The following is a 25,104-nucleotide window of genomic DNA, read 5'->3' as shown; positions in this document are numbered from 1 at the left end:
GACATTAGAGGTCGTAGGTTTCTCGCATTCAGCCAACACTAGTGCCTGCCTATTCCGATGTAACCTAGCCCTTTTGTCCGCATTCACTTCGCTGCATAAAGGCCCCCACCTTCCACTTCCGCTTGCTAGCTCTCTCTTGCTTGCGCCGGTGAAAGTGGCCGCCGGCCGGCTTTCAATACCAACGCAGCACGGCGATGAGAGAGAGAGAGAGAGAGGAGAGAGATGCGCAGCATCATCGTCTCCTATCTACCTCCGGCTCCGAGTCCCACGTTAACCAGATCGAAAGGCATCATCATGCACCGTGCATGGCCTGTCCACGCGCCATTAATTGCGTGGTCCGCCGTGTCCGTGGACTTGCACGAACAAACAGTGTATAATGTCGCTGAAGTATAAGTTTATGGTCCACCTTACGAGTTACGACAAGAGTATTTACCGTTTATGATGCTGTGAGTTAGTCCATGTGGTGTGTGCTTGCTTTGCTTCAGATGATAGGAAGATAATTTTGGGGAGATAGTAGGAAAGTGGGAGGTTGAATGTTTGTTCATTCGGAACAAAAGATGCAAGTGGTTGAGATATTTCTTTTCTGCTCCAATGTTTTCTGCCTTTGTGATTGAGACGTGGCTGCAACCATGTTGATTGGAGAAAGTTTCGTAAGAGGATCCTGTGTCCTTGGCCCTTAGTTTAATTTTGGTTGTTGCAGCATTGTTGCAAAGCCAATGAAGCATAATATTTTTTGTGTGTTCTTTTTCTTGGCATTGTTTGTAGTGCTATAGGATGTTGGGGATATAGAATTTTGTGATGATACCCGTTATCTGTTGATGAGTTAGATTTTTGAGATCATGCGTACGTCAGAGGCTCGATGCTCTATAACGGCCTAAAACATGTTTAACTTAAGCATGTCATCAATGCATCATTAAGAAGGTTTAGTAACGAAGGCTAAAATTTTGACTTACGGACGATTCGCCCCTGTAGGCCGGACGGTCCGCCGTTACACCTGGTCAGCACGATCCCGGTCAACACTTTTGCCATGTCGCATGCGGATGGTTCACCCCTCGTCCACAGACGGTTCACCAGCACACTGCGGTGCGTGTCGCGTGCGCAGAGCTTTTGCACCACGTCGCCCCAGCGACCCCGCCCATTAGCCGCGCCCCTAGCTCGAGCTGAGCTCCTTCCAGCTCTCCCCCCCCCCCTCCCATTCACTCCCAAACTCTCTCTCTCTTCCACCCAAGCCATGGAGGAGTTTCCTAGGTCCCTCCACCATTGAAGCCCCTCAACCTCACCGTAGCTTCGCCAGAGGACCGCCCGGAGTTCGACGCCGGCGAGCTGCATCACCTTTCCTTCATCTTCTTCCTTGGGCTTGGAGCTTGGAGCTTCCCAAGCTCTTCTTCCTCCTTCCCCAAGACCTTCCTCAAGCTTCAAGTCAAGAACGAGCTCAAACTTCCCCAACGATGCTCTACGCCAACCTGCGGCCCTTCACCGGAGTTGTGCTCATCGCCGGTGAGCCATCTCCATACTCGATCCACCTCCATTGCTCTAGGATTTGAGTTCTCGGTTTTCCTTTAGAGCAAAGCGCCATTGATGGCCTAGAGCTTCTAAACCTTGATGCATGTCAAATTCACTACTTGGAACAAACTCTACACACTCCCAGGACCCCATAGAAAGAAACCGCACCCCAAATCGACGCCGGAGTCGCCGCCGGCGAACTTGCCGGCGAGCCACGATGGCGACGCGGACGGTCCGCTTTACGACCGCGGACGGTCTACCATTTACACACAAAAACCAATAGAACCTTTCGTTTCCGCTTCCCAGGCACTTTTTTACTGCGGACGGTCCGCCGTTCAACCACGCAACCAACCGAGCCTCTACACATCTTTTCAACATGTGCTAATTTTGTACCGCGGACGGTCCGCCATACAAACTCAAAAACCATCCCGAATCTGTCTAGTTTTGCCAAAAGGGTTCGCACTTGACCGGTGGACGGTCTGCCCAACGGTCCGCCGTTCAAACCGGATGGTCCGCCTTTCCCAGGCCGGACGGTCCGCCACCCCTCATCTAGCACCTTTATACTTACACTTGTTTTACTTGCTTATATATGATACAACAAACTCTTGTATAATTATCTAGCATTGCTAAAAACATGCTTAAACATGTCATTCTCATATCATTTGCAATCATTCATGACATATTTATTTATCAAGTATCATTACATTCGTGTAGAGACCGAAACACCGAAGCAAGAGGAGGGTGAGCCCGAGACGGAGCGCATCACCGACGACGCTCCCTTTGAACATCAAGGCAGGCACCTAAGCATCCTTTTTAACCCTATTTTGGATCAATGATGTATATGTATCTTGTATGTGCATAAGTTACTATTTATGTATATGTTGCTTAGCTCCTACTTGATGCATTATCCATCCTCGAATTAGAACAACTCTTCTAGGAAAGTATGCTTGTATAGGTGTCACAAAATTAATTGCTTATCCATGCTTAGCTTCGGTAGAAGTCGAGATGTGGCAAGGTCACTACCACTCGTGAGCTATAGGTTGCTTGTTTAATTAATACTTGAGTAGCCATGAATGAAGTAAACTTGAACAACTATTAAAGATAAACTGAACTTGAGCAAGTATGGTAGGGTCATGTTGAGATTGGAGCTCACTTGACTTAGACTTGTTGATTAAGGACCGCGACTTTGTTGCCGAGTTCTTGAGCACTTTTTCTGTACAAACCACATGCTTAATATGGGAATGGCAAGCCAAGTAGCATAAGTCGCACCTTGCCTTGACCAGATTCAGCGTGGGGTGGGATGATGTGTGATCGACCGTGTCCGGTGCACCTATCCACTTCCGGTCGTTCGTTCATAGTCGGGTGTGGGTATGTGAACGATCGGGGGCATGAATTAACACTTATCCTTGGCCCGGGGGTATGGTCGTTGGTCTTGCATCTCGTGAGAAAAATTGTACACCCTTGCAGGGTTATAATCTATTGCAATAGCCACGCTCTCAATCATTGAGCAAGCTCTTGACACCCCGCTTTCATAGTAGAGTCACCGAATGGAGTTCATGAAAAATTGAGCTCATGTTCATGATCACATTTACTTATTGCAATTGCTTGATGCTTGACTTAAAGATCATAGAATGCCATGTCTTTGCTTATTATAACTTTTACTTTTATGCAAATTTAAATTCCAAACACCACTCCTTGCTACTTAACCAAATGCATTCTCCTTAGAGTTGGGTAAGTATATACCCATACTTGGATAAGACCTGCAAAGTATCTTTTGGACTCACAGTGCCGCCGTTAAGTTGTTGCAGGTGATTCGCAGCCGGAGGCCGTCTTTGGGTACTTCTTACCCGCGGACGGAGGTGCGAGCAAGAAGTGATGGCCATGGCTATAGGAAGGGCACTATTGGCATATAGTGTTAACCTTCTTATTTTGTGTTGTATTGTATGCACGATGATAGAACTTTCCTTTGCAAACTCTATAAACTTGTTATGTATGTGAACTTGAACCTCTTTATGTAATGTGATGGACTATGTATGGATTGCCATATGGTGATGATGTTATATTGTTGTGCTGGTGAGGTGTGTATAAATCCTGGACAATGCTCATGACACATCTCAAGGAAGACCGGAGTTAGATGATGACTTGATTAAATAGGTGTAACTTGGAGGTTCCTCACATGCTCCCTCCCTCCCTCCAATGTAGATAACTGATATTTTTGGTTGCGTGCAGGTAATCATTCCAAACTTTTGTTACAAATTAGTACCCTTTTCATGTGCTGATGAGTTGTATTTGGAAATGGTATGAGTAAAATCTTTCCAAGGAAGTTGTTCCGTAAGAATGTCTCACAAACTGTAGCCAAAGTTACGTTCTGTGAAACACAAAGAAACCCAAAACCTCATTGTGTGAAAACCACTAGTTTGAAAAGATAGCTACAGTCACATACTCACATGTATATCATGTAGCACACAACGCTAGATGGTCTCCATGGTGTCTTGGATGTATATGCGTTGCCAAACAAAAGCAGAGCATGCTTCGTTCGGCATGAGTTGAAGTAAACAGGTAAGATTGCTTGGGGATGAATTGTCCAACTAACATGGATAACCTGAGATAGATTACAGTGGTTGAAGAGTGACAACATTTGGTGCCCTGTTCTTTATAGGACACACTAAGATCAGGAATCAGCACGCAAGCAGCTGGCTTGGCTCAATGCCCTACCAAATCACAGACAAAAAAGACCACTTGGGATACCAAATTGCTCAATCCATCACAGTCCCTGTCCACTGACCAAAGTTGTTGGCATTCTTATATTGCTGTTCCAAAACCAAAGGCAACCATGAAGGCACATTTGGGATGTTAATGTTAGCTTGAGAAGTCAACATTGTGGTAGGTGCCACAAGTTATGCTCTCCTCCCCAAAAGCAAAAGAAGGCCACTGTAGCCCAAAGGGGCCAAGATGAAAAGCAAGGCCAGTAAAGAGATCTAGAATACAATCATATCAGGCAGCAGGGCATGCCATGAAGATGAACTCCCCTTACCCTTTTCGCAGAACAAGCCTTTCCTCAAAGAAACCAAACACGATTTACGCAAGAGAGGCGCCGCAGCACATACAATGCGAGATGAAGAAAGTGACGGCGAGTAAAAATAGCTTGTGTAGCTGTATTTTACCATATGTGAGAGAGATGGTTGCTTTTATTGTGCTGGATCTCCGAGCAGTGCTGTGTGTCCATCCATCATCATGAACAGCAGGGGAAGAGGGGGTAGGGAATCAAATGCGAGCAAGCAGAGTATTTCCGTAAGAGGCCAATCCACGAGTACCTTGTAGGTCCTTGCTCCTCCTTTTCTTGCCTCCACCACTGTGCTCTGCTTGCTCTATCTACTCTCTCTCCTCTATCTGTCTTCCCTTGAGGCGACTGGCAGAGGGTGTCGCTGCAGGCTTCAGCCCGTCTTTACTGCTCATCAATCACAGCCAGCGCAAACAGTCACTTCAATCCCATTTCAGTTCAGTTCAGTTCCCCCTTTACCATGCTTGCACAGATATTTGGGATAAGAAAATAAATGGTCAAAATCTTTGTCCGAAGAACTAGACGCCTTTAAGCTTTTCGAAAAAGAACTAGACGCCTTTCAGTTCAGTTCCCTTTTGAAAATGTGTATGCAAATACGCATTGCATGTCATCAGGTTTCAGGAAGAAATCTTGAAACCTGGTTGGTTTCTGCCAGGAATAAGTACCCTACCCCGGCACTTATTTTTGGGTCCTGCTCGAACTGGAACGTGGCAAGGACCAGGAGGGGCGGCAACAGTTTGCCAGGCACTTAAGCCGGGGAGCAGCGCGCCTTTACGCTCCCTCCTGCCACGGGATGCGCAGCCGCAGCCGCAGCCGCAGCCGCCCGAGCGCGCGCGCGCGAAGAGGGGAGGGAATCAAATGCGGGCATGCGGCGAAGGGAGGAGCTCCCCGGAAGTGGCCAATGCAACAGTACGGAAAGCCCCCCCTCCTTTACTTGCACACCGAACCCGATGTACCACAGGGGGTGGCATTTGGAACAAAGTTGAAATCGGGCACTATTTGATCTTGACAGTGATGGTACCTGATTCGGGAGGTGCGGAGGCTGGTCCAAAGTCTCGAGTTTGAGACAATGTGCAACTCCACAGCGATTGCCAAACCTGAACAGAGGAGAAATCTGCAGGCCTGAAAATGGCACCAAGCATTTAAATCGGTTGATTCAAGTACCTGGTGATGGAGAATTGAAATTCATTCATTCGATTAACTGAACCAAGGAAATATTTTGTTTCGAGAGGCTGGTAAGATGAGAAACAAAGTAAATCAATTATGAAATAATCGAATACGCATGCCATTTCGACGACTAGCGACGGCACAAAGGAAGATGCTGGTTAGATTCTTCGATACCCCCCAGTGAAGAAAGGAACCCAAAACGTTCCCATCAAAAGCACCAAAATATCGTGTGACCGGCCAGCATCGTTGCCTCCTGTGATGGAGTCATGGAGGTGACACCGAACGATCAGATTCAGAAGATGACACGCTCTGCCAGTTGCTACCCGTGTTCGGATCCATGGACTATTTTTTTTAGTTCGGGTCACGTCGGATGTTTGGATATCAATTAGAAGGACTAAACATGAACAAATTATAAAACTAATTGTATAATCCGTGACTAATTCGCGAGACGAATCTATTAAACCTAATTAATACATAATTAGCACATATTTACTTTAGCACCACATGGTCAAATCATGGACTAATCAGGCTTAATAGATTTATCTCGCGAATTAGCCTTCATTTATGCAATTGATTTTGTAATTAACCTATATTTCATACTCATAATTAGTATCTAAACATTCGATTGACATGCTTAGATGCATACCCTTTTGATGAAAGGAGACAGAGAGAAACTACTCATCACCATTTTTTTCTTTTCTCAAACGACGTTGGATCTTGGAAACTGGCATTTCCCGCTTTCCATGGCAGCACTCATTGGAGTTCTCACGTGGTGTGTTGGTCTGTTGGACCAAAATCTTTCAGCAACATAGTTCGAGGCCTGACGCCCATTTGCAACCACCAGCATGAGTACCATGTTTTGCACCAAAGAGAAACAAATTGGTCACGGAAAACAGAGGAACAACTTAAATGCCTTTGAAATCTGCTATTGGTCTGAGAAGGTTTGACTGGCCTGCAGTTGCTCTCGCCTACCTCTTTCTGTTTGATATCTTTTACTGTCAGAGCTCATGAGATATCTAGATTTCAGGGCGTTCTCTGTCGTCTACAATGTTCAGTCCACAACCGTGCCACTCTGCAAAACGTTGAATGAGATTTTGGTTACACCTTCAATCCTACAGTGTTCATGAAAAGACCAAGCATCTAGCTAAGTGTTGCTTACTTGCTACCATCCAGGAACTAGACACACATTAATGAAGATTATGCATGTAGCAATCAATATGCCTTGTGGAAAGTACCAAATCACGCTGGAGCAGCACTATGCCCTTTGAACCAGTTACAGAGGATAATAAGCACGCCAAATGGAAACATGTGTTTTCAACTTTTGAGGTCCTCCCATGCGCGCAACCTCAGCATCCTACAGGGCCATCAATAGAGGGCAGCAGCCAGGAAAAAGGTGACAAAGAGCACCATGAACAACAGTTAGGGAGGGCCAACAAGGACATAGGAATATGTTTCTTTTTTCTTTCGAGGAGCAGGAATATATTTTCCATGTCCATGCATGACAAAAGTGAATGTTTTTGCACCACAGTAGTACCAATAGATCAACAAATGTTACTGATTTTATCAAAAAGAAACTTTGAGATTCTAAAACATGAAAGCATCAAGAATAGGATTCAGGTGTGTTCCTATATTAAAGGCACAAGCCAAGGTAAAAGGATACTAGAAATCCAACTCCTACAAAACAGCAAAGCACGAATAAAAAAATCACACTACAACTACAAGCGCCATGGCATTTGCCTAGAAACCAAAGTTCGGTACTATCTGAAATACTGTACACTTTAATATTGCTTTGCTCAAGGTTCGAAGTCCAAACATTTTTCCAGAACTAGATTTGTACGGAGTACTGCACAAGAGGCAGGTGCCTGTACGGCTGTACCGCGAAGGCTCAGGTCACCACCAATCTCGAAGACAGTATTCAAACCACTGTCTCATGGACCAGGTCATCCCCTGGAAACCCTAACTAGATCTACAGCACGGATGATCAAACGTGATATTAAACCAGCCACACCAATCCAATCCAGGAAGGCATTTCATCGAATGGTTCGCGCACAATGGTGGACGACCAGGCAGGCGATGGAAGTCAGAAGAGGAAAGCACCTGTGCTGGAGGAAGGCGGCTCGAGCTCCACGCGATCCCGCGGCGCCTCCGCCGCCAGGTACTCCTGTACTCGACCGCGGGCCGTGTCCGTGGCGGCGCCTGGGACTGAATATCGCCGGAGAATTGCCGCCGGTGCTGTCGCTGAAATGCAGAATCGCTGTGAGTTTCGAATGGGAAAAATAAAATAAAAATAAAACCCTGCTGCATGGGCACAAACCCAGCGCATAAAGCCCATAACCAGGCCCATGAAGAAGCATGGCCGATATATATTTGTATGGCCCAACTTTTCTGGCCCAGTAGGACGACAAGCTTTCTGCCTGCTTCACTTGGGTTGGGTGTTCCAGACGCAGACGTCAGTTGGCCGCCTGCTCTGCGACCGCCGACCGATATGGAAGGCGGAGACGGCGGAGCCGAGGAGGAGGAGCAGGTGATGAGCGAGGTGCACCTGGGATGCCCGCCGCACTTCTGCGGTCTCCACGTCTCCCGCTTCAGCTTCTCCTCACGGGCCCTAGGTACTAGTAGGTCGCGCTCCTTGCGCGCATTTCATCATACACCTTCCCTGCACTGCCTCTTGGTGCCAACCGAGGCGAGATTGTTGGGGGGGCACGGCGTGTTTTGTACTGCCCTGAACTTCAATTTGGTGTTTTCAGGGGCATCTGAGGACGATGGCGGCGATGGCAGCTGCGGGGGCGAGCTGATCGCGGCGGCGAGCGGTTCTGGTAAGTGAACGGGACTGTAGTCTGTGGGAGTGGATGTGTCTTTGCGTTGGTTGGTGGTTTCGTAGAGGTTGGTTTGGTGTATATGTGTTGAATTTCTCGTTGTGGGGTCGTGGTCACATGATGATTGACACTGTTTGGAAAGGTGGTTCGTCTGATGCCGTCGCTGTGGATGAAGATGGAGATCTTGTTCTTGATCGGAGGAGGAGAAGAAACAAACATGGTACATCGATTACTGGTTCCTACAAATTGTGTTGATGTGATTGGCGAGCTGCTCATTTAAGCTTTCTCGGCTTGTAGTTAGAAGTGACTACCATCTGCTCACCATTCAGCATGGTGTTACCAGCTCACTCAAGAGCGTTGGCCTTCAGGTTTGGAGAATGTCCATGGTGCTTATTGGATGCATTGTCCTTTTTCTGTCATGCACTCGTGTTATTCATTGGTGGTACTGTTTTGCAGGTTTGGAAAGCTGCCTTACTATTAGCTGATTTTGTTTTGCACAAAAGCTTCACATCTTCGTACTTTGATGGTGTTACTGCTATAGAAGTTGGTGCTGGAACAGGTGATAATTCATGATTTTGTATGAAAATTAGTGGATTGGGGTTTCTGAGTAATAGTACCGTGCTTTGTCTGTTACTTGTTGAAGCACTCTATAAGTCCACTGAAAATGATCTGTCCTTAACTCAGCAATGTTTGTCAGGTTTAGTAGGTTTGGCACTAGCTCGAGTTGCTAGAAGGATTTTTGTTACAGGTACTTCTGCCTCCTTTAAAGTCCAATTTGGCAGAATTGTTTGCTTCACATTTACTCATTGAATAAATTTCATGTTCCATACTAACCTAACGTGTATGGTGGTTTGATTCTTTTGGCTTCTGTTCGACAAATAGATTTAGTTGAGATATCCCATCTTGATATATGAAAAATTGGTCGGACTAAAAACTTCAGTACAATGTGGGAGTCTGATTTCAGTTGTGATCCTTATTACTTGATTACTTTCACGAAATATTAATATCATTTTAAAAAAGAGAGAACATTAAGATCATTTGTACCATTGAAATGTAAACCCTGTTAGTATTAGTACCTGCTCTCAGGAGTTTAGCCAAGACACAATATCGGAACGTTCAGTTGATATGACACGACTTGATGAATTCATGTTTATCTTTTGGGTGGAAAATAATTCATATTTATAACTTGTGGATTCTGTGATATAATTTGAGTTCCCTCCAATACCCAAGTACATTACATATTCGATTTTCTTTTCATGTTTTGCCACTTTGCTATCTTTAGTTCTTACAAAATTTGTTTACCAATGGGAATGAACAGATAGAGGCGCTGATATCCTAGATAATTGCTTGGCCAATGTCCGTATCAACTCTGGTACCCTAAAGTTTGATGAAGCTAAAGTCTGTGTAAGGGAACTGGACTGGAAGTTGTCATGGCCTCCACCAGTGAGTACATGTGATCCTTCTGATCCAAGGTTTTCTTTACACCAATTGAACTCACTTACATTATTGTTCATGATGCACCAGTAAAAATGATTCATAAGCAGTATAATTAAGTGGAAACTGAATATGAGATCATATGTTCCTTTACCACTTCCTGTTTAAAAACAAAATATTCGACACTAATTTGCCGTACAGTTTAGAACTCATATAATTTAGAGGTCAGTAGCACCATCAAGTAGGCAAACTGAGTAGATTTGGAATTGATCACGTAATTGAAAGGCAAACATCATATGTTGTATGGGCTGCAAATTGACACAAGATTATGGGAGTTCATGTGTAAATGAAGGCACCTTACTTCTGAGTTCTGACCTGCACACAGCTTAGTCATTGGGGGCTTTTAGCTTTAGGGAAGGGGAGCCTTCATCATTCCTCAGAAAGATAATAGTGCTAACACAATTATTGTAAACTCAGTCACGGTCTTGGGAAAGGGTGGGCTGGGGAAGGTCGTCCACCTGATAGTCTTTGATGCGCAAACACTAGATGGAGTTTCCAACTCCTTTATATAGTCTTTCTTTTGCTTTATTTCAGTTTTGGTAAATGTTTCTTTGGCACTGGGCTCAGTCACATGTCTCTATGCAGTTTAAGGTACCTATGGTCTGCACATGAAATTGATGAGGCTGAGAAAGCAACAGTCCTGTTTGCTGCAGATGTTATCTACAGTGATGATCTCACTGATTTGTTCTTCGACACAGTGAAGAAATTGATGTCAAGTGGTGCTAAGAAGGTATTGTCCTATCCAGCATCTATACTATTCAATTCCAAGGTCTTGAGTTAACATGCTTCCCCAAAGTTTGGAGTTAAGAGTGTTCGAAAAAAAATTTGAATGAGTTGAGGTTCTTCTCTGTACTTTGTAGGTGCTGTATTTGGCCCTGGAGAAGAGATACAACTTCAGTCTGGACGAACTAGACGTTGTGGCCAATGGTTATGCTCACTTCCGAGGTTTCTTCGTAACTCAAGATGGTAAAATATTTGCAAAACAAATTCTGCTTAATTAGCTAACAAAACCATTATTTCCAAGCTATCTACATCTTTTCCTTTGACCCCATTTATCTGCAGAACACGGGGATGCAATCCACGGAGACAAACCAGGTTTCGTTGGAAAGCAGATAGGTCTGGCAGAGATTCCTCAGTATATCAGAGAATACGAGAGGGGCAATGATTTGGAAATCTGGGAAATCATGTACAGTCCAGAACAGAAACTGCGGTAACTTGTGCAGAAGCCATCCACTCTTGTTCCATGCTACACGACATTAGGAAGAGAAGAAACTTAGAAACTCGTATGTTCGACTCAGTACATTCAGAAATCTCTCGTTTGATGTCATTTTTTTTATATCTGCTATTATTTGCAAATGCGATCCGTAATGGCGTTGCAGGCTGCTCTCCTTTGGCATCTGCTCTAGAACAGCACGAGTAGATGATCCAGCCGACGATGGCCCAGAACAGCACGCCGAGGAGCACCATCTGCAGGCTGCAGCAGAGAGGAGACAGAATCAAGAAGATTGATCATGAATCGGGCGAACACGCATCCGTATCGACTGAACTTAGACGCGTACCGGCCAAGACGCGGTGGGGGCGGCGGCGGCGGCGGCGGGCTTGGGCTCGAGCAGCGGTGGAGGGCACCTCGACGCGAACCGTGCAGTCTTTGTCAAAGCACTTAAGCGTGTTGTCAAACGAAGCTATTTGATGATTGCAGCTTTTCTTTGTAACATGAGAGTTTGAAAGGATTGTAGTGGTCAAGTTGCAAGCAACTAATCTCAGATCCCTTTGTAATATGTACAATGAATTTTTTTTAATACAAAATACACACGGCTTGTTGGGTGTTCTCCAAGTACTAGATGCTCAAGTGGAGATCAAACGGTTAATTCTGAAGTGATTAGTGGAGATCGGAGAGACAGTTACAACCACAACTTGAACAAAGAGGAGTACTATTCTCCCTATTTCTACTATCATCAAACATACAGTAAGTACATATTCCTAAACTGCGTAAGACAGTCAGCATCACTGAGAGATGAGCGTCGTAGCCATGCAATCATCAACACCGGTTGCACGCAGCGCAGCTCGTCCGCTCCAATCAAAGGAAGTTCCAGTAGGCGACCCCCGCGATGAGGACGACGGCCCAGAAGAGCAGAACGAAGGCCACGGCCGCGGGGGATGATGACCTGGTGTTTGGGTTGTCGACCGTGGGCTCGAGGAGCGGCTCCGCGACATCCGTCGTCGGCGAGGGCGGGACCTCGACGCGCACCTGTATCAAAGGCTGCGTTCCGGCGCTGTCGTCGGAGTCCGACGAGCTGCTGCTGAAGAAGCTGCTCGACCCTGGGAGAAGCGCCGGGTGGATGAACATCGCCGTCGGCGGCGGCATGTCGGCAGGGGCGGAACCAGGACGAACACCTGAGGGGGCTAAATAGTAGAGATTAAGGGCTAGAGCTAGAAATTAATGGTAATTTGAGGTTTTGTCTACAGTATTTTAAAGGTAAAATCGGGCTCTCAAGGGGAGGGAGCTGCAGCCCCTTAGCCCCCTAGGATCCGCCCCTGCATGTCGGTGTGGCAGGGGTGCTCCGGCGGGCAGGTGGCAACGGTGATGAAAGTGGCGGAACGCGGCAGAGTACCCTCTCTCTGTACTTGAGATGGATCAACGGACGTTACGCGCTGCGCGGATTGTTTTTTTAGAGTAAGGAACATTGTCCGGCCTCGATCATGCTCAATTGGATGTCTATAGCCACCGACTTACAACCTGGACATAATACATGCAGTTCTCAGGCTGCTCCTGAAACTTCTAGTGCCAAAACAGAGTCCAGACAAGACTAAACAAGGTATCTGATACTTCTTAGGATCGAAATAAAACAGACCAAGCTCCTAGGTCTAGAGTCTGGTTCCAAAACAAAGTTCAGACAAGACTAAACAAGATCTCTGATACTTCTTAGGATCGAACTAGGTCCTAGGTCTAGAGACAGCTTCCAGGTAAACTAAAGAAAGACCCACACCATCAGCACATAAACCTTTTAAGACCTGCCCTGACGCTAGACAACCTAAGACATCAATCTTCTCCTAAAGTTCCATCCATATTTATGAAAGAAATCCGAAGCAGTAATTTCAAGTCTGCTACAGTTCTTCTTCAAATCAATTTTCTCTTCCTCCTTAGATAGCATCGCCCATACCCTTGCCCAATAGGTCCCTCTGAAAATTACCTGAAAAAAGAGTTAGTGGTATTTCCTTTGAACACCACATCATTTCTATTCAACCAAATAGCCCAACATAGTGCAACAGCTCCTACAATCATCTGGTTTCTCTATTTTCAGGGATAACCTCTAGCCCAAGAACCCAGCATATTAGGACCACTAACAGGTGGTTGAATTCCAAATGAAAAGAAAACTGTATTCCAAATGCATCTTGCTAAATGGCAATTAAAGAATAGGTGTTGCACCATCTCTTCATCATTGCAAAAACAACACTTGGTACTATCTTACCATCTTCTCTTTGCAAGATTATCCTTTGTTAGGATCACTCCCTTTTTCAAATACCATAAGAATGATCTTTAATGGTATTTTTAACTTCCATTCTGCACACAAGGAGGGAGTTCCTTCAGCTTGCATTATCTCTCTGTACATGAATTTTACTGAGAATTCTTTACTTTTGTTTAAGCTCCAACAAAATCTATCTTCCTGATCTTCCAAGCCATGACCTTCTATTTCAGCCACCAATTTTAGCCAATCATTTAATTTGTCTCCTGTAAGAGCTCTTCTGAATGACACATTCAGGGGAACCGCTCCACAGACCTTAGCCACAGTGTCATCTTTCCTCCTAGCTATGTTAAACAAAGATGTGAATCTCTTCCTGAGAGCTTTCTTTTCAATCCATACATCTTCCCAAAATCTGATTTTCTTTCCATTATGCACTTCAAACCTATCCATTACCATGAATTGATCCTTTATTTACATGAGTTTGTTGCCCGGCCGGCCTGCGGCATCGCGATTTATCCATCCCGCCGGGCGTGGTATCGGTGTCGGGAACTCGGGATCCGACTCGGCGCGGGGTATGGTATGAATAGGAGTCGGGGTCTGCGCGCCCAGCCGGTGTCGGACAAGCTATCTGACCTCGGCAACAGCACACATGCATCGCGCACTGGCCGACCTCGCGCGCTGGTGTGACGCCCTCGTCATGTAACCTCCGGCTCAGCGAGAGCTCACGGGTGGTCGTCTCGTGCCCTGACGCCGCGCAAGAGGTCTCGCCCTACGGCGACGGGAGCGGCATCTTCGCAAGGTCCGAGCCTAGGAACTGCTCAGCGCCAGCCGGGTGCGGCGGTCCTAGCTTCCGGCCCATACGCCGATACATACGCGAGGAAGGGGCCGTGCCCGCCTGCCGAGCGAGTGAACGGCGCCGCGCGGGTCGCCACTCGCCACCGACGCAGCGATGCGCGCCATGATGGGCGAGCAGTTCAAGCGCCGGGAGGAGTTCCTGGAGGTTGTCAACTAGGCGGCAAAGATTTCTACCGGCTTCCACTTCTGCTACCTGTTCCCGTCGTCCAGGTTCCTGTGCGCCGTCAGTGGCACGGTGCGCAAGGCTCGGGGGTTCCACAAGAGAAGACGACGCGGCCGAGGACTGCTAGCTTGATGTTCTTCTTTGAGGATGGATTTTACTAAATCAAAATTGTGATCTCCTTGTAAAATCAGATTTTTGGACAAGGATCATCATTGAACATTTGTGATCATTCTTAGCAAAAGTTATTTTTTGTTGCTTATACATGTTCCTAGGTTATATGCTCGATAAAAAATGTTCCACTCAATAAAAAAATGCTCAAGGTTTATGAGGAAATATTCTAGGTTATTATAAGAAAAAAAATTGTGCTCAATAAAAAATGCTCCATCTCAAGAAAAATATGTTCTAGGTTGCAATGGAAGAATTTTCCGCTTAATAAAAAGTATAGCTTCATGAGGAAAACGTTACAAGGTAGAACCAGAAATGTTCTGCTCAATAACAGTGATATTCCAACTTCATGAAAAAAACTCTAAAATAAAAAAATACTATTCAAAAAATGTTCTAGCTTCATGAGAAAATGTTCTAGGTTAAATAAGAATATTTGGAAAACATGTGTGATTATCTCAAATAAATTATGAATTGTAGGTAAAAAAATATATAATTTAAGTCATTTTTAGAAGTTGGTCTAGATAGTTCATCGTAGATCCAATGACCCAAAAAAAGTGACCAATGCATATGCAAGATTTGAGTCACCTTACAAAGAAATAATATATATACATGTGCATTTTTCTTATTATTTTTATGGCTGATTTTACTATCATTGGGAGGCACCACAAAATCATACCTATGGAAGTATCAAAATTTCTTTTTACTTCTTGGTACATCCTAAGGACCATAAAGTCACTTTTCTGTAAAAGTGCAATTTTCCTCTATAGGCTAAACTTTAAAATGATTAATTTATATATCTCACATATACTATCACGCATGACTTGTTTGTTGCTTGAAAGCGAATCAACATCAACTGCTATCCATTGGGCTGTGGTAGAGCTCATGAGGAACCCCAATGTGATGCAAAAAAAGAACAAGCGAAATTACTTTGCGCCGTGCAAGGCAAGTCAAGGGACACAAAGGATGATCTAGTAACGTCAGTCTTATTGGGAGTTTCATCAACATTAACTTCTATGCCACATCACTGTGATTACGAGGAGAGAGGAGGAAAGAATTTCATCATATGTCTCAGTTTCATCCCTATGACACCCATCAGACTGAGTTACCAAGTTCCCAACATTGGTAAATATGCAATGAAACTATAGACTGAGACTATCCTAAGCATACATCATCTAAAGCTCGTCATCAAGGAAGCATTAAGGATCCACACCAGGACTTCTGCTCCTCCCTAGAGAGTGCCAGGAGGCATGAAAGATTCTAGGGTATGACATACCAAAAAGCACGACGGTCCTCGTGAACGTAGGTGCCATTGACAAGAACCTGAAGTATCCAAGCTAGAGCGATTCGAAGTAGATATGATCTATGACTTTCATGGAGGGCAACATATCATGTGCAAACCAACCAACCTGTGCAAACTTGGAAACTAACAATCAGGACCACTAGATGCTGATCCAATGGATGGGGTAAAAGGTGGGACGATTTTGCGCTTAAGCCCCCCACCTGCCAGCCTTTTTTCCAAAAAAACCCCTTCCCTCTATTTCCCCATCGCCCTAGGCGTTTCACTGGGCAGGCCGCCGCCACACCCGTCACGCCGTGCGCCCGGTGCCAGTCCCGCCGCTGAGCGCCCGTGTCCCGCCGCCGCCCGGCGCCCGTGTCCCACCGCCACCCCTTCTCCCTCCGCTAACAGTTTTCGATGCCCGATTGCCGCCAGGCAGGTCCATCGTCGCCATCGTGAGTCCTGCCAGCCATCGCGAGTCCCGCCAGGTGAGTTCATTTTTTAAACTACTGGCCAACGTTGATTCCTTTTTTAAACTACTGGCCAACGTTGCCAACGTTGATTCCAGCAGCACAAAAGTAACTCACCTGGTTTTTGTATCGTTCCGCTAGTGTGCCCGATTTCCTTTTCGTTTGATCTGCTACTCCATCTCGTGACCTTGTGTTTGCCTTGCTATCTTGCAGGAGCATGTACCCGGACGGTGCGATGATGCGGAACGACGGCGACAGCGGCATGGCCGCGTGCAGCTCCGCCCACGACATGGACACTGGCTTGGGCGAGACATTGACAGGGAATGATGCGTCAAGTTATGGACAACGAGCGGGCATGGACGGCGGACAGCAGCAAGAGCTGCAGCAGCCATGGACAGGGAATGACACCCTCTCTAAAGCCGTCGCCGTTGATCCCGCCGTCGTCGGACTTACAGGAAGAAATTTTGAGGCTGCCACCATGGATCATTTGAAGCCTGTGGTTGGAATGATGTTTGATACACTTACAGATGTGGAGAAATTTTACAAATCATATGCACATGATGCTGGTTTCTCTGTTCGTGTTGGTCAGCACAAGAAGCAAAATGATGAAATATTATTCAAGCGGTATTATTGTTCAAGGGAAGGGTACAGAAAGGAGAATGTAAAAAATGTTATTGACGAATCCGGAAAAAAGAGAAAGACACATAATGTGATGGAAACCAGATGTGGTTGTGAGGCACATATTGTTGTCAAGCTTTGCAGTGACAAGAAGTATCAAATAGCTTCAATGGTTGAGGAGCACAGCCATGGTTTTGTGTCACCAGATAAGAGGCATTTGCTAAGATCCAACCGTAATGTTAGTGAGAGAGCAAAGAGTACTTTGTTCAGTTGTCATAAGGCCAGCATTGGCACCTCACAGGCATATAGACTTCTCCATGTAAGTGAGGGTGGATTTCAGAATGTTGGGTGCACGCTGAGGGATTTACAAAACTATTACCGTGACCTCAGGAGCAAAATCAAGGATGCAGATGCACAAATGTTTGTGGCACAACTTGAGCGAAAGAAGGAAGTAAATCCTGCCTTCTTTTATGACTTTATGGTGGATGAACAAGGACGACTTGTTCGTGTGTTTTGGGCAGATGCCTTATGCAGGAAAAACTATAGTGTTTTTGGTGATGTGGTTTCGGTAGATTCAACATACACTACTAACCAATATAACATGATTTTTGTACCATTTACTGGAGTCAATCATCACTTGCAAAGTGTTTTCCTAGGGGCAGCATTCTTGGCAAATGAAAAGATCGAGTCATATGTATGGTTGTTTAACACCTTTCTTAAGGCTATGGGTGGAGTAGCACCTCATCTAATCATAACAGATGAAGATGCGAGCATGAAGGCTGCTATTGCTCAGATTCTACCGGATACAACTCATAGACTTTGCATGTGGCATATCATGGAAAAGGTACCTGAGAAGGTCGGACCCTCTATAAGAGAGGATGAACAGTTCTGGGATAGACTGCACACGTGTGTTTGGGGCTCCGAGACTTCAGATGATTTTGAGTCACAATGGAATTCTATCGTAACAGATTTTGCACTCATGGGAAATGATTGGTTTTCCACAAAGTTTGCCATGCGTCAATCATGGATTCCAGCATACTTTATGGACATACCTCTAGCAGGAATCCTTAGGACTACGTCACGATCGGAGAGTGCAAATTCTTTTTTTAACCGTTTCATTCATCGAAAATTGACCTTTGTTGAGTTTTGGCTAAGGTTTGACACAGCATTGGAGTGCCAGCGCCAAGAGGAGTTGAAAGCTGACAATGCAAGTCTTCACACCACTCCTAAATTAATGACACCATGGGCCATGGAGAAGCAATGTAGTGTGATATATACACATGAAATTTTTAGTAAATTTCAGGAACAAATCGTAGCTGCAAGAGACCATTGCATTATTCAAGGCATTACAGAGTGTGAAGATATAAAAATTGTCACCATCAGTAGTCTATCTGGAAAAGAGCGAGTGGTTCAGTTGAACAAGTCAGACATGTTTGGTAGGTGCTCCTGTAAATTATATGAGTCCTATGGCATCCCGTGCCGTCAAATCATACAAGTGCTTAGAGCCGAGAAGAAAAATGAGATACCATCGATTTATATTATGAAGAGATGGGAGAAAAGATGTAAAAGGTTTGTATTGTATAATTTTATTTTTCTATAGCTGTTTTGTAGAATAGTCTTGATCAGATATTCAATTTTACAGGGAACTATTCTTTGATGAAGAAGGTAACCTGCTGGATGAAAAGCCTGAAGATCCTATGGAGGTGGCAATGCGGAAAAAGATTTCAGATTCACGCAACCAGTTTGAAGATCTTATCCAAATGGCCAAGAACTCTGAACAAGGGATGGACTTTTTATTTTCTAGTTTATGCAACCTAGTAGAACCTCTCCAAAAGATCACGCCTGCTACGAGAGTTAATAAACAAGATGAGTATGAATCTTTCCTTGGCAGTAAAATTCCAAATGAAGTCGAGATACATCCACCAAATGATATCAAGTCGAAAGGGAGATGCAAAAGAATTAAGAAGAGCAAGGAGATGAAGGCTGGAAGCAAGGGTAAAGGTAAACGGACGTGTGGAAAATGTAAGCAAGTAGGGGATCATGATGCACGCAATTGCCCAAACAATGTTGTTGGCTGATTTTTCAAGTTCATGTAATCATTTAAGACCTTTTGGAATGCTTGTTGAGTGATATTTCAACTTCATGTACCCATTGAAGACTTTTTGGAATGCTGCTTGTAAACACTTTCATCATAGAGCATATATCATTATACAACATGGACATGGAGTCCACTGCAATTTATTTCATCAGTGCATTTACATAAATATCATTGTATTTACATCCTTACACATAAGTCAGTCATTACACATATTACTGTCTTACATAGAGTACATTCAGATTGCTAATGAATCACTAATTTCATTGCAAATGCAAGACTCAAAGTAACAGCTAGAGGCAGCCCTTCAGGAACAGCAACAACAATAATAGTGTCTGTTGTTACAAAGTAGTTCACTATGGTCAACAATAATCGGCTTCTCAATTTCGGATGGCTTCAGGCTTCATCTCACGTTTCCTTGGTAAAACACGTTTAGTGTTCTCACGTCATAAAACATTTAACCTTAGATTTCCTTGGTAACCACGTTTAGTGTTCTCACGCAGCAGGAATAATTTTAGAAGATCTCTTAACCTTAAAGTTTATAGCTGGCTTGACTCTTTCGTGAATTCCTGTAGAATATTTTGTTAGCAACAAGAATATAAAAACAATTAGTAGCTTTTAAGCACGATTACATCCCAAAGCCAACACCTATTCTTCAAAAAAAAAAGCCAACACCTATTCTTCAAAAAAAAAAGTCAACACCTTTGACAACTTCATGTGAAAGGGTAGGAATATAAATCCCAGCATATGATTCACCAGCTATGTAAAATGGATTTGTCAGGAACTTATGGTAGAGCTGAAACCACTGTTAAGAGTAAAAGAAAAAAGAAGAGAGAAAGAACTCAGGTTTTTGTTCCTCAAGAAGATGATAAATATCCAGAACCAACATGATGAACCTCTACATATACAAATACGATATACCTTGAGAAGAAAAGTATGCAAATCATTAGCAGTCTGAAGGTCGCCAGTTGTATAAGGTTTGGACTTATCCTTCGCGTATGACAGACCAACACCAGCAGGGGAGTCCAAGTATATCACACTAGACACCTGAAACGAAATGGAGCAACGCAATTCTCGTTAAGATTATTGAAGAACAGATAGTTTCTGCGCTTACATTATGTAAATAGATCCAACCTTGGACCAGCTGTACGGGTTGCGATGAAGCTTTGGCAGGCTTCCAGCTGACCCTCCTGACTCAAAGTTGAATGGTCCTGAACGAGAAAGCCACAGAGGATGCAGCATCAGTTCCAGATTCAGAAGGCACAAGCTGGTACTGAAAGCTTCCCCTTGTTCCATGCTCCTGAAAGCTTCAAATCATGCTCCTGAAAGCCAGAGGGTACTGAAAGCTTCGAATCATGCTCCATCCTCCTATATTTCCCCTTGTTCCATGCTCCTGAAAGCTGGTACTCTCAAATTATGCTTGTCATAATGCTTCATTTGAATTCTTTATCAAATTATGACAACACAGCTTGCAAACCTGCGGGCTTGCCATCAATCTCGATATCAAAGTAGACCTTGTGGGTGACCTCCGTCAGGTCCTTCTTCGCCTGAAATCCCAATAAATTTTTCCATGACGCATCCATATCGATATCCGTACAGGAAAAAAAAAACAAATCAGAAATCAAACACAACAGTTAGCTACTTGTATAGTTGGATCCGTATCTAACAGATTCAGACACCAGCGCAAGCGTCGCAGATAATCAAATCGACGAATAGCTAGAGCAGTAACGCGTACTAATCAGATCAGATCGCGGAAACAAACACGCAGATGGGGAGAAGGAGAAGTGCAAACTATGGGTAGGTGGGCAGGGGACGGACGAGGTTGATGAGAACCTGGGCGAGGCGAGCGTCAGGGCGGCGCTGAGGGCCATGGGCGGCGGCGGCGAGCATGCGGGCGGTGATGGACAGGGGCGGCGCCGGGTGCACGGGCGATCCCTTCGCGTGGCGGCGGCCTGGGTGAAATGGAAGGAAAGGCACGGGGTGATGGGGAAACAAGAGGAGGAACGGAGTTAGAATCGCCGGGGGGTTTTTGGAAAAAAGGCTGGCAGGTGGGGGGGCTTAAGCGCAAAATCGTCCCACCTTTCACCCCATCCATTGGATCAGCATCTAGTGGTCCTGATTGTTAGTTTCCAAGTTTGCACAGGTTAGTTAGTTTGCACATGATATGTTGCCTTCATGGAGTATCCAAGCTAGAGCGATTCGAAGTAGCTATGATCTATGATTTTCATGGCACCGATTTCCGGTACATACCGTTCGGCGCCGGTCGGAGGATACGCCCGTGCATAGGATCGTTACAAAGGTGGAGCTTGTTCTGGCCACGCTCCGCTTCCACAGTAGTTCCACTTCGATTGGCAATTGCCACCTGGAGTGGCGCCGAACGAGCTGGACATGTCGGAGGAGATTGGCATCACATTGCGATTGAAGGAGGACTTGCTCCTGCACCCCAACCGACCGTGTGCCGCTGCATGGCATGGCATATATGGCATAGCTTGGACACACCATTGTTCGACATGTTTCAGTATTACTGTAAGATGAGGCAAGCATTTATCTCCAAGCGATTAATAATGTACGAGGACAAGGGAAACAAAGCCATTGAATTCTCAATGTTCATCATCAAAACAAACAGTAGGTTCCTAATAAGCCACGTTTAATCTCAAGTTGACTTTGCATAATCGCATCTACCGGCGGCACCACGTCCCCTCCGATCAGCAAAACCAGTACCAGTAGATGAACCCGGCGATGACGGCCCAGAAGAGCAACCCGCCGAAGAGCACCTCCTGCATATATACCAAGAAATAGAAGCACCAAGATTAACCAATGAATCGGTGTACACTCATAACTGGCAAGATCCGTGGGCGCGTGCGGCGAACCGAGATTCAGCTAGATGCGTGCGTACGTACCGTGCCAGACGGGCCGGCGGCGGCGTCACCGCCGTGGACCTTGCTCTCGAGGAGCGGCACCTCGTCGCCCGTCGCCGCCGCCGCCGGCGGTGTCTCGACGCGCACCGTAGTACAAGATGGTACGTCGGCGTCGGACGAGCTGGAGCTCCACGTCCTCGGGAACGGCGCCGGCTGGAACGAAGGCCAGGAGTAGTCCTGCTGACCGTATGGTGGCGGACAAGGAGGACAAGGCGGGTGGCAGTGGTCCGGCGTGTTCCAGGAGGAGTCCTGCTGCTCGCACGGCGACGGCGAGTAGTGGGCGTGGTCCACCGGCGGGCAGTGGCAATGATGATCCATGGCGGCGCTGGTACACAGATAGATGGTACACCGCGGGCTGCGGCTTCGGGGATTTCTATAGCAGCACGATCACGCCGCGCGCGGTTTTCGGCTGGAGACTAGAGTCCTGGCGCGGTTCTGATCGCGCTGTAGCCTCCGCCTTTGCGCGGCTGCTATCGGATCGGACTTGCAAGCATGGCCGCTGATGGCGGCGTGCGGCCCGGGTGTGATTCGTTGCCAGGGACGACGGTGAGCGGGCGGACGCTTGCACTTCGTGGCTCGTGGGATCCGTAAGACGTGCCGTGCCGTGTGGCTCGTTCGATCGCATGGTGCAGACGATGGAGCTAAATTCAATAATGTAGTTGGTCATGCACATCATAAGTTTCTGCACAGTATGATGGCGCTGTTGGTATAGCCGTTGGCACTCGTTTCTATACATAAAGTTCGTGGAGAGCTTGGCCCTATTCATTCAAACTCGCGCTTCGCCACACCATAAACTTGGCCCTAGATATGAAATCCAAAGCTCAGATCATCCTCAAAACCTAAACAACCAAGAACCAGCTGCAACATGGTCCCCAAATATGACATTTTAGTACTTAGATGCCATAAAAATAGTTATAAAAGTTATTTTGGCACAAATATGGATCCGGTGAGCAGAGGTACCAAATTTATTGGATTATACTATAGATATAGTTCAAACAAAATAAAAAGCTACATCTCCACTAAAAAAGGGGGCATCTGCAAACTAAATTAAAGCTACCGTTATCCTAGTACTAGTTAATATCTTGGCCGCAATGCAAAATTGACAATATTGTGTCGTAAAAAAAAAAAGGAATTCTCCACTTGATTTAATCAGAGGAAGATAATAACCAGCGACGCCACCACGAGGCCGGCGATCCCTACGCCGCACAGACAAGTCTTCATGCACCAAAATCAAAAAGAAAAACAGAATAAAAATCATGGCCGATCGAGACTCCATTTAGCGTAGATCATGGCTAGCCCTGTACACGGTCTGGTTTTACCGGTTTCTGGTTAAAAACCAACCTAGGCCGGGAAGGAGTCAAGCGGTCGGTTTAGAAACCGCCGGGTTATATGGGTTCCATGATTTTCCACAGTTTATGCATATTATTTGCTGCCAGGTCTGGAGGCGGCTCCGCGGTAGCACCGATGGTCATGATGGGCGATGGGAGGTTCTCCTGGAGGTTCCTGGCGATGGAGGCGTCGAGCGCCTGATGGTACTGCCTGGTGAGCTGCACGCGTCCGCCATGGCTGGTGCCGAGTGTCTCGAGGATGCATTGCACATCCACCTTGATGCCGTCGACACCGCCGACGGCAAGGTATGCGTGGAGTTCGTCGTAGAAGCGGTACACGGCGCGCGGGTGCGCGAAGCCGAGCCCCTGCAGGGTGAGCACGTCGGTCGTCTTCTCGGGCTCGTTCTCCACGACACCCGGCGACACCTTGGGAAACCGCTGGCTCAAGCGGTAGTGCTCCGTTCTGGCCGCGGGCCGCGTCCGGACGGATGCTGCCCCAGTAGCTGGTGATGGCATGCCAGACGTAGATGTACTTGAGCGCGTACTCCTCCTTCGCCGCACGCACCACCGTCTTGATGCCGGCGGCCGAGTCATCGGCATTCTGGAACTTGCTGTTCTCCTTGATGCCGGTGAGCCTGGACAGGCGAGGCGGCTCGTCCCCGCCAACAGGCTCGTCGGAGTCAGAGTGGTCGCTTGGTCGGTGTGCCGCCGTCGTCGGTGACGATGAACTTGGGCGGCGGTGATGAGGCTGTGGAGCCCGGCCTCGACACCCTCCTGGGTGACGTCCTGGTAAAAGGCGTCCCAAGTGCACCAACCGAAGTAGTCGACGATGCCCGGAAGCTTCTTCTCGGCGTGGATCCGGAACGTCTTGAGCACGGACTTGGCCGCGGCGATGGCGGCGGCGAGCGCATGCGAAGGCAGGGCATGGACCATGTTGGCGGCTGCACGTTTTACGGGTTAGATGGTTCCTAACCTGACCCAAACCAAACCGCAATGATTTTCAGAAACGGTTAATCACGGGCTGGTTTCACGGGTTCACCGCAATGATTCATGGCTCGATCGCGCAGAAGAACAAGCAGTGAGTTTCCATCCACGGGAAAAAAAAAGAAAGAAGAGGTCGTCACAAAATACGCGACGCGCCGGGCAACCGCACTCCGAGCCGTCTTCGGCGTCGGCGGGCTTGGGCGTGAGGAGCGGCGCCGCTGGGACGACGACGTACGCCGGCGCCGGCAGCGACGGGCGGCTGCTTTTGGTGGAGGATGAGTTGGAGGCTTGGAGCTGGCCGAGAACATGGCCGGGCTGACGGAGGCGGTGGCTGCCGAGGAGGCGCAGTGGCACGCCGGCGCGCAGTGGGTCATGGTCGTCGATCGATCGACGGCGAAAGGGACTGGAATTCTTCGCTGGCCGCCGCGGGTTCCTCGTGTGCATTATGAACTAGTAGTACTGTGGCCGTAGACTCACTAAGTCACTAGACTGTCGCATAGCTAACACTGTTGGGAAAGCCCCATCATATCGGTTGGGAAGCTCTTTAGTACTGGTTGCACAATCGGTATTACTACTTCGTTACTAAAGTAGTCCTTTAATACTGGGTAAAATAATCAGTACTAAAGGGGTATTAAAAAATTAAAAAAATTTCCACCCCGCGTGAGCCGCACCCCGCCGGCTCGAGCCCAACCCGCCCCCCACCCCGCCCGAGCCCCGCCTTTGCCCC

The 25,104-nt window shown here is 46.6% G+C and overlaps 2 protein-coding genes, 1 long non-coding RNA gene and 1 pseudogene across 6 annotated transcripts; 1 reads left to right on the top strand and 3 right to left on the bottom strand.

The window, feature by feature from the left end:
* Positions 1-6,315: 6,315 nt before the first annotated feature.
* LOC111257133 lies at positions 6,316-7,992 on the bottom strand. Its single transcript, XR_002677542.1, has 3 exons — positions 7,829-7,992; positions 6,891-7,085; positions 6,316-6,803 (listed from the first exon to the last, which is right to left on the bottom strand). It is a non-coding gene; the product is annotated as an uncharacterized LOC111257133 (long non-coding RNA).
* Positions 7,993-8,140: 148 nt separating this feature from the next.
* Positions 8,141-11,868, top strand: LOC101768665 (methyltransferase-like protein 22). Of its 2 annotated transcripts, XR_215084.3 has the most exons (11): positions 8,141-8,340; positions 8,479-8,547; positions 8,690-8,767; positions 8,845-8,915; positions 9,004-9,106; positions 9,245-9,295; positions 9,866-10,019; positions 10,627-10,771; positions 10,902-11,007; positions 11,104-11,324; positions 11,421-11,868. XR_215084.3 is itself a non-coding variant. In XM_004965720.3 (10 exons), exons 1-10 carry the CDS (start codon positions 8,217-8,219, stop codon positions 11,253-11,255), a joined length of 1,053 nt encoding a protein of 350 aa, XP_004965777.1. In that variant the 5' UTR covers positions 8,141-8,216; the 3' UTR covers positions 11,256-11,868. The 2 variants fall into 2 exon arrangements, 1 of the variants encoding a protein (XP_004965777.1); XM_004965720.3 differs by having other exon boundaries at positions 11,104-11,868.
* Positions 11,869-19,229: 7,361 nt separating this feature from the next.
* LOC101767989 (serine carboxypeptidase 1) lies at positions 19,230-21,128 on the bottom strand. Of its 3 annotated transcripts, none has more exons than XM_004965718.3 (6): positions 20,981-21,128; positions 20,625-20,694; positions 20,282-20,547; positions 20,069-20,194; positions 19,850-19,952; positions 19,230-19,716 (listed from the first exon to the last, which is right to left on the bottom strand). In XM_004965718.3, the coding sequence occupies exons 3-6, from the start codon at positions 20,441-20,443 to the stop codon at positions 19,643-19,645; spliced, it is 465 nt and encodes a 154-aa protein (XP_004965775.1). In that variant the 5' UTR covers positions 20,444-20,547; positions 20,625-20,694; positions 20,981-21,128; the 3' UTR covers positions 19,230-19,642. The 3 variants fall into 3 exon arrangements, with proteins under 3 accessions (XP_004965775.1, XP_004965776.1, XP_012700835.1); XM_004965719.3 differs by having other exon boundaries at positions 20,282-20,540; XM_012845381.2 differs by having other exon boundaries at positions 20,966-21,121.
* A 2,322-nt stretch (positions 21,129-23,450) lies between these two features.
* Positions 23,451-24,326, bottom strand: LOC101769217 (annotated as a pseudogene).
* Between the last annotated feature and the right edge of the window lie 778 nt (positions 24,327-25,104).

Source organism: Setaria italica, chromosome IV, assembly GCF_000263155.2.
Source record: "Setaria italica strain Yugu1 chromosome IV, Setaria_italica_v2.0, whole genome shotgun sequence".
In the NCBI taxonomy this organism is placed as follows: domain Eukaryota; kingdom Viridiplantae; phylum Streptophyta; class Magnoliopsida; order Poales; family Poaceae; genus Setaria; species Setaria italica.
The sequence above is the reverse complement of the archived record's forward strand: the minus strand, read 5'-3'. Positions and strand labels throughout refer to the sequence as shown.